Genomic DNA, 9,544 nt, shown 5'->3' with positions numbered 1-9,544 from the left:
TGCAGACAGAGAGGGCGATAAAACTTCATATGGTATTTTCTATCATCGAAATTAGCCGGAAACTGCATATGGCCAATAGAGTCATAAATCGAAATTTGAAAAAACTGGTAAAAGACTACCAAAAATTTAGAGTGCTGTTTAATTTAATATGCGACAACTTAGTAATAAATTCACCCTACACGATGGCAATAGAGTACATATCATGTTAGCAAAAAAAGAAACTAAGACATGAATATCTATATCATGGACAACATTGTACTACTGCTATTCATGATTGTGGAGACATAACTGAAAGAAGGTGTGAAGACTCGCAACGACGCAGACAAAAATTTGAATGATTACTTTATTTGGCAGTTCCTCGACTCCAACCAAAGTATAAACTATCATACAATCACTGGCGACAGACAAATATGTAAAAACACTTTTGAAAATCCATCCATATTTCAACGGTCATATTTAATCTGGGATTGAATCCAAGCTATTGCTTCCCACTGCATTTGCTCTTCTCTCAGCCTGCAGGGAGCGGCATAAGGATTCGAGTTTTTCCTTTTGATTTCTGGTTTTCTCGAGCTGCTTCTTCAGGCGTTCCCTCTGTATAAAATAGGATGTTAATGTTTCCTATATGAGTTGAAGGCAGCAGTCCTAATGAATGTATTAGTCAAAAGGCATGAATAATGGTCATGTCAAAGAGTGAAGGAGTACTATCTTCATGTTTATCAGAAGTTGGTATAAATGGATCTCTTTACAGACACGGGAATTTTCTAGGTTATTTTTCAGGAAGTTATATGTTTTTTTAATTTTTTTTCAATGGGTGTCTATCCAATTCACCAGATATACTGTATCAAAGGAGCGTCATAGAACCATGCTTTCTCAACCTTGCAAAAACTAACAAAAGAAATGAAATATTCAATGCTGACAAAATCTACACACTAATATAACTGGCAACACTCTGTTCATATGACTTCTTCCATGGAGTTCTTACTTCACTTAATATAATCGCAGGGGAAAGTAAGTTTTGAAAAAGTAAAATGAAAGAGAAAGAAAGAGAAATAAACGTGGAATCAAGTGACAGAACCGCTGCAAGAAGACATTAAAATCAAACATACCTCATCTGCAAGTTCTATGAGAGTAACGTCTGATTTTTCACATTTGCTCTTCAAAAAGGTGTTTTCCTTCTTAAGTTCCTTTATCGATTTTGCCATCTTGTTTCAAGAACAGAAACATTAAGGATGATAATTTGCTTTATAAAGAAGACGAAAATGCCGTGATATTGAGTGCCTCCGTACCTTCTCAATTTCTTGCTTAAAAGTTTCAAAAACCTCGTGGCTTTTCAGTAATGCTTCCTGGGAAACAATTAAAAACACAATTAGATTGCGAACAATAGCAGATAGCAGGTGGAATCTAAGAATAGATTGACTGTGTCAAACAAAGCAAAAAACTGAAATTAAAGAAGAAAAACAGGAGTAGGACATAAACTCTAAATGGTTATTCATCCTCTTATCTCCATTTAACTTTCGTTTAAATAACTTCAACTAGTTACACACAGGAGATTCTCGCATATCCTCTGGATTGTCCTGGCACTAGTGTTTTACCCTGTCAAATCCATGCTGGAAATCCAAATAACAAATTCAGTTCTTTTGCGGTTGCGAGATAGATAATCATTTTAGAGAGTATTCTTCGAAAGAATCTTGGTCCATGCCTATTAGCACATAATCTGTTTGAAGAAAAATGGAGAACTTTTCAAAAATGATTTTAATTCTTTCTCAGATTATTAAAGATTCAGGCATCTAAGTAGGTCATGCTTACAACTTAAATGATCTCAGTAAATCGAAAGTGGAATTCATCTTCCTTTCCATCGACTCGGATTCCTTTCATTTAATTTATTTTGTTCTGATTTTGATTTCGAAATGGGAAAGATTAAACACAAGCAAAATATCCAAAGGTAATGGGAACATGTGAATAATAAGGCCTATTTTTTTATCGACCCTCGTAATTAAAAACGGAAAGGGAGAAATCACTAAAAAAAGATAAATCAATATCTAGTACAGAACATTGATATTTTGCAAAGATAATTGGGTAACTTTAATGTGCATTTATAAAAGAAAATATTCCTGATAAAAGAATCAACCCTGTGAGGTGTGGCGTGAAAGAATTGTCCTACCTGGAATTGTTGGAACTTTTCACCGTCAGCTGTTAACTGCAACCTCAAATTTTTTTCAGTTGCTAGCAATTGTGCAACCTGTTCTGCATAAGGTTTCATCTGGGATTGCTCCTGTTTCAATTTTTCTTCTTGTTGCCGATGTTTCAAATCGGCAAGCTGAAGTTCAAGTGTTTTTTGTTTCAACTGCAAAGCCAAGTCATGTGGAATGTTCAACTTTTGGACAAAATAGATAACATGTGAGAAAAAATCTTATAACTAGAAATACCACACTTGACAAAGTATCTACCTTCTGTGCATGTTGCTGCTCAGAAAGAGTATATTGATCGACAAGTTGTTTTAACTTGGTCTTTAACCTGAAGCGGGAGAATTTTGCATACCATTTTAAACAAATTGAAAATTCCTCACCCCCAAAAAAGGACACAGAAACACAGGCAAATAATTAACAGATCTCAGTAATTTATTATTTTAAAATAATATGTGCTGAGTATATTGAATATCTTCTCAATGTTTATCTGCACACTGACCATCCAAAACGAATGTAACATGACAGGCCGAAAGGTGAGTAATTTGGGATTGACTCCAGACAGATGGTCCTAGAAACTAGATTATGAAACTGATCTCTCCAACATAATTTCCGAGCCACATTGGAACCTAATCTTTAAAATTATTGCACTCGGCCGCACATAGCAGGAATTCAGGAACAAGATGGTCATGGACATGTCAAAACAAAAGGAAAACCAGATATAGTTGAAGCTATGACTTTAATCATTTGGCTCTATATCTTCACTAAGGTGGTCCCACGGAGAAAGCCCGACTACGTAATGATGAAAATAAGCTTGAAATGATTTGATTGATTCAGTCAATCTTAGATGTTATAACAAATATGCAGCCGTCAGTAGCATGGATAAGGTGCAGTTGGATGAAACCGGAAAGGCAGTAAATCCCAATCAAACTAAAAAGTCAAGCGATTGGACTCTTACTGTTTTTTCATCTTGTACACACAACACTTTACTTTGAATAGTGATTGTGGTTTTTATGAAAGAGAAATAGACTGTTTTATTCACGTTAATCTGAAATGGTAAAATACAATGAACTTTATAGAACTCTGCCCCTAACTAGAAATCTGAAACCAAGGAATAAAATTCGATACTGATTATCCTAATCCGAAGAATTTAAAATACAAATGCATAAAGATAAAATCCTATCTAATCATAGTTAGTTGATAATGATACAATATTTAATATTCAACAGTTATCTGTCACCTAACATCTGTTCTGCAAACAAATACCCAACAAGAATGAAAACATCGAATACAATATTTAATATTCACCAGTTATCTATCACCTAATATCTGTTCTGCAAACAATTACAGTGAAGCAGACATATTATTGACCTCTTTTTTTTTATCCATCATGTTCATGACCTTTAAAATCTTACATCTCATTCTCTTTCAGTTGAGATAGACATTCGTCTTTTTGCTCCTCCAGTTTATTACTTACTTCCTGCGATAGAGATGAGAAATGTGAATATGAAAGAAAAGTAAATGAACAATAGATGCATTAATCCTGCGTGAGCCTTTGTACATGAAGAGATAATGTTACAGAGAAAAGTATCAGGCTGTTGGATGCTAAAAGTGGAAGATTGCAAGCTTATGCAAAACATTCAAATCGAAATTCAAGAATACATGTCTAAAGAAAAATTTTGACGCAGCCTGAAATAGGTTTGGAGTAGCATCATACACTGATCACAAGGAGATCCAACCTGATGCATAGCTAATAATAACGATGTGGAAGAAGGTATTAGTATTACCAAATAAGAGGATGAACTATGCTGCCAACTAAATATTAGAACTATATAAACATGGAATAACCCAAAATCTGGAAAACCAAAGAGTTCGATCACAAAAGAAAGAATGGGGAAATATGATAAAGGGGCTGCAAGTGAGGGCAAGAAACTAACAAATTTAAAAATTAACAAGTTCTACAAAAAGTTGACAGTCGGGTTAAAGAATTGAGTCGTTGACCATAGACATGCCTGATTAACATGTTGGCAAAAGATTACCAACTCTTTTTAGTTCAAATCATATCAAAATCTGGCATAGAAAAGGGGTTAATTACACATAATGAGAGAGATGATAATTAGGCTCAATCTGATCCTAACTCTAGATATAACCAAGACAGACATAGCTTTACAGTATATCAGACAGAATTTGTGTGTACCTTAATTGCGTCTTGAAACTTGTTTGACAGATCTATTCTTAAATTTTGACCATCTGAGGACACTCGTTTGCATTCATCCTGAAAAAGAAGAGCATTCCCTCATTTTTTCAAGACAACAAAACTATCAATTATGAGCCAGATAAGATCAATACGACCACACCATATTAGATGCAGAAACGTGGAAATCAAGCAACTGCAATGGTGCTTTTGAAACACTCACAAAATGATATGTTGAGCATAAAACGTCAAGATTTATCAAAAAACCCAAATCCTTAAATCGTACTTATTCTACCTGTGATCAGAAAAATGTCTGTCATCACTAAGATTCATGGAAAACAAACCATGAATTTTTCCAACTTTTCTCAATCGATTTGTGAAGCATGTGGTACATCTTCAACCACAATATCTCTTACTGTTTAATAAAGAAAGAGGGCCTTATAAAAACCGAATTTGGTATATCTAAGTGGGATTCAAAAACTAGTCTTCAAGGTAAGGAAGCATACATAAAATAAAATTTATTTTATTGTAACTCTGTACATATTTTAAATCTTTCTACAACATCTCATAACCTCCATCCCACTAATCCATTAGATAATCTTAGTTGGAATTATCTCTCTGTTTTTTTTTACAAATTGCTAAAATTTTATTGTAAATTAACTTAATAAGTAAATACGTCAAGTATACTCAACGAGAGAGCTTTTCACACTAGTTTAAATCAGTGACAAGTATAATGCAGAAAACTAATGATAGCAGAAGAAAAACTTAAAAGAGATGCAGTCAGCATACAACATATAATGACAACCATCCCTTCACGTCCACATTGGATCACAGCAGAGAAGCAAACCAAGAGAGAATAACAGGCTTTTAAATAAAATTGAGATTCTAAAGTTGATATAAAAAAGTCTACGAATCCTGGAAAAGCATGAGCTGAAGCAGATACTTTATGCAATACAAGGCAATACCATAAGCATTTTATTTTGTCGTTGGAGCTCCCGGCACAATGACTCAAGCTTATCTCTAACAGCAATTGCTGCAGACAAGAGGAATTCATATCTTAGCAAATAACAGGAAAGACTCCAGTTGTCACAACAATATGAAGCAGTCCATTTCAGATAAAATGTGAGGTTATGATATTCAAAAGAATCTAAATTTATTGAGATCCTCTGGCATGCAGCCATAACCAAATCACACAGTAATCAGGCATCACAGTAAAGCATCTAAGACGAACTCAATATGCTCAATAACATAAAGATACCAAATTTTGAAGGAAAAAAATAACTTGGTAAAAATGGAAGTCAAGTACATGGACCTACAAATCCTTCAGAAAACATCGATGAGAATTAACATGAGGGAATCAGTTGTCACAAAGACAATCAAATACCAGAATCTCTTTCAACAATGACTTGCTGATACTTCAGAGTGAATTCCAAAAACTCTTTCTCTGTCTTAAAGGATCGCTTTACATTCTTACGCTTTACTTCTGAGACTTCCTGGCATAAAATAAGGCGCAAGAGTAATAACTAATATTGAAACCACAAGAGGATGCCATAAAGTATTTATTGTAATCTTTTCAAACTATAAATGACTTCCAATAACAAAGGGCCCAGAGAGCACAAAAAGACAATTACGCTCCCCATGAAATATTATATTAACTGCATAAACTTTTGAAAATAGATCGATAACAAATCAATTAATATTTTTAGGACACTGGTATTAACTAATACTTTTTTGTTGTTCTCAGCACTTCCTGTCAATGAAACATCTTGCAAACGAACTGCCTGAAAATCCATATCTTTGTCAAAAGCTGTAAAATAAAGTGTTGTGAATTGTTAGCAACACTACTCTGACAATCAAAATAAGGTTGCAAATTATTCTAGATTCCATGTCGCATTGTTCTGAAAATTAATGGCAGCACTGATAGCAAATATTTGACAATTGGGATGCCTGTTAACATCTGTAGTGCTCTAAGGATTTTGTAAATCAAACCAAATGATCTGAAGTAAACATTATGTCAGAGTGTACGATAACACCAATGAAACTAACAGTAGTCATGAGTAACTTAAAGCATATGAACCAATTGTTCAAAAGTAGTAACACTCATGTAAAACATGAATTCTAACAGAATACAACAACAGAAATAAAGTTATAACTTAGAACTTTCTCGTGAATGCAACTAGTATATGTTACCAAGAATAACTAAAAAATTGCAAGTGTTGACATTGAAAATGCCTAATTGTCAGCTGAATTGGAGTAATTCTATCCCTGTGCTAAAAGCAAGCTCTAGGGTTGGTCACATGCATCCATTTTTCCCATATAGAGGCATTATGAATTTTGAAACTTAAAGGGTTTTAGCATTCTGATAATGTGATGGGATATATTGAATATCGTCTTAATACAAATTAGTAGTCTCCTGTTACTTTTACAAACAGTAAATCGGTCCCATGGAATTTACCCATGGAAGAAGTAAAGTTAATTGGAAACACGAAAGAAAATTTGTGGTCAGCAAAAGGGGAATAATTTGATCAATCAAGTTCATCCTCTACAAATTTTCTTTACACCATGCAACTGATGGAAATACTGAATCAGAAAAATGCAAAATTGCATCTGTTCATCGTGTACTTTGGTTCTATGATCCAATTAACATGCATCGACAGGTAAAACTACACATTCCAAGGTCAATTAGAATAAGAAATACCTGGCATAAAAAAGTTCTTAGGCAGGGTTTCCAAGTTAATTTTTTATTATAAAAAAATAGAAATAACTATATGTTTGAATGAAAGAACAAAAAAGAGATTTCTAAAAAATCTTTGTTTCCTGAAAGAGAAGCTGCAGTGAAAGTCTATAAACCAGAAGTTAGCTTCAGTTTTTCTCGAGTGCTTTTGTTCCAACTAAACACCATTTTTTTTATAGTTTTCCCTATCTTAACACACACTATGATTTCACTTAGTTTTATCCTCATCAAACTATTTGACCAAACCACTTAAATCTTCATGCAAAAAATCTAAATCCTCATGAAACATAAAAACAATCACATTTCTCCTTATCATGATTTTCTTCTCCACGAGCTGCCTCGGCTTCCAATGGATCTGCCACAACGATCACTTTATCTATTTGATCCCCCACATTTTCGTCAACTTCACCAAAAGATGTGCCACCGCCATCAGTTATCACTACATCCGACCGAGAATCAAGCTGCAATAACTTTTCCTCTTTGTAATCATTCATTTCCTCCTCCAGATGTTCTGGAGATGAGGATTCAACAAACCCGTCAGGTAATGCATCAGCTTCAGGAAGCTGATTCACTTCTGACTTCACTTTGTTTTCCATCTTACCTACACAGTTCCAACAACGAGATAACAGTCATCAGATTCTTGAAAACCATACATTTATTCTAGCATCACCTCATATTTGAATTGGATTAAGTCATAAAACACAAACCCTACCCACTTGAATTGGATTAAGTCATAAAACACAAACCCTACCCACTTACAAGTACTTAACTATCCCCATACAGTTGCATCAGCAAAAACACACTCACCTAAAAAAACCTATGCCTCCCCCAACTTTTAAATATAAAAAAATAAACATAGATCCAAGCCATTAAATACCATCAATGAAAAAAAATCTCAAAACATTATGAAGTAACTAATTGGCAACATAATAATACATGGAAAAAAGCTGGAACACTGTATAACTCCTCCACACGGCACACACGCACCCCCACATACACAAAGGCGCGTTAAATCACACAATTATGAGTCGATTTATAACTAATCGCCAAGAATTCACGAACCTGGAAGATATTTGGATGGTTGAATTTCGATCGAAATGCAGAGAACTGCCGTGAGTGACACCTTCCAGAGAAAAAGTGGCAGAAAAATTAAGAAGTCGCTTTAATTTGGGAAAAACGCGCTTTATATATATAAATACGGTAAAATAGGTTGGGTTTCAAAATCCCATGCATAGCGTTGGAGATACATACATATAATAATCATTTTGACCCGGTTTAAGATCCAATTTTATTAATCAAATAATTATCCATAAAATTGGATCTTAAAGCGAGTCAAAATGATTATTAAAACAACTTAAAATTTTAACGATAAATATTAGACTATTAATCTATCCTTAGTTAATCCACTCAACCAAACACACCAATGAGATTTGCAATTTATTCAATAATACAAATAATTTATCAATGATATAATTAATACAAATAAATATTGTGAAATCTATTATTTATATTAGTTTTTACAAAAAAAATTTATTCAAGTAATATTTTTCATGTAATTTATCATAACTAAAATATCTAATTTCTTTTAAAAATTCAAAAATACACATATTATTTCAACAAACCGCATATTTAATATAATTACATTATTTTTATCCAAATAATAATTTAAAACTATAACAAAATTTTATGAATCATCAATCTATTAATAATCATGAATCATATACGTAATAATTATTATTTTACATATGCTTCGCATATCACATGTGCGTCGCTCATTACTATACTTTAAGTTTGACCATATTATATTAACTAACTTTGATACCTAAATGTGATATCAAATTTTTATTATAGTTTTACCTTTTCATAATATTTGTGTATATCTCTATTTTTCTAAAAAAAATTAATTTATCTTTAATTTATTTAAAAGTTCAAACTATATTTATAAATCTTATTTAATCTATAGGTATCTTATTCTAATAAAATAATATATATTTTTTTTACATTAAAAAAATTTAATATAACATGTATCACATATCACGAGTATTGTAAAGTAATAATAATTTTTATTAATTATGTTTTTAGCAACAAAAAAAAATGAATATGGTCGACGGACATACGCATTTTAAAAGAGCTAAACTATCGAATATTTAAATAAATAAAGGAAAGTTTTTAAAAATAATAAGAGAGCAATTATTTTTTTTAAAGAAAAAACACATAATATTTTACAAAATATTAATGTTTTGAAGAGGTTCACCGTTTATAGGTGATTATCTTCCAAAAAAATTGTTTTGTATTTTTAAAAAACATAAGGAGAAGACATTAATTAAATATTTTTAAGATAATATTTAACAGTAGTACGTTGATAAATTAACCGTGCATAAAACACCATTTGAAAAAAATAATAATAATTATGATCGATACAATTCAATAATC

The 9,544-nt window shown here is 32.4% G+C and overlaps 1 protein-coding gene across 1 annotated transcript; it reads right to left on the bottom strand.

Annotated features, from left to right (window-relative positions):
* Positions 1-243: 243 nt before the first annotated feature.
* LOC140805142 (uncharacterized) lies at positions 244-8,071 on the bottom strand. Its single transcript, XM_073161348.1, has 12 exons — positions 8,048-8,071; positions 7,413-7,712; positions 6,105-6,184; positions 5,762-5,870; positions 5,343-5,410; positions 4,381-4,458; positions 3,599-3,663; positions 2,448-2,514; positions 2,162-2,344; positions 1,287-1,343; positions 1,107-1,202; positions 244-591 (listed from the first exon to the last, which is right to left on the bottom strand). The coding sequence occupies exons 2-12, from the start codon at positions 7,705-7,707 to the stop codon at positions 457-459; spliced, it is 1,233 nt and encodes a 410-aa protein (XP_073017449.1). The 5' UTR covers positions 7,708-7,712; positions 8,048-8,071; the 3' UTR covers positions 244-456.
* Positions 8,072-9,544: the final 1,473 nt, after the last annotated feature.

The sequence above is a fragment of the Primulina eburnea genome, chromosome 11, assembly GCF_022965805.1.
Source record: "Primulina eburnea isolate SZY01 chromosome 11, ASM2296580v1, whole genome shotgun sequence".
NCBI lineage: Eukaryota > Viridiplantae > Streptophyta > Magnoliopsida > Lamiales > Gesneriaceae > Primulina > Primulina eburnea.
The sequence above is the reverse complement of the archived record's forward strand: the minus strand, read 5'-3'. Positions and strand labels throughout refer to the sequence as shown.

Coding starts and splice junctions, on each gene's coding strand:
- LOC140805142 (XM_073161348.1), bottom strand. CDS start 7,707: ATGGAAAACAAAGTGAAGTCAGAAGTGAATCAGCTTCCTGAAGCTGAT. Junction 5,871..6,104: donor GTGCTGAGAACAACAAAAAA/GTATTAGTTAAT, acceptor ATTTTATGCCAG/GAAGTCTCAGAAGTAAAGCG. Junction 1,203..1,286: donor TTAAGCAAGAAATTGAGAAG/GTACGGAGGCAC, acceptor TCTTGAAACAAG/ATGGCAAAATCGATAAAGGA.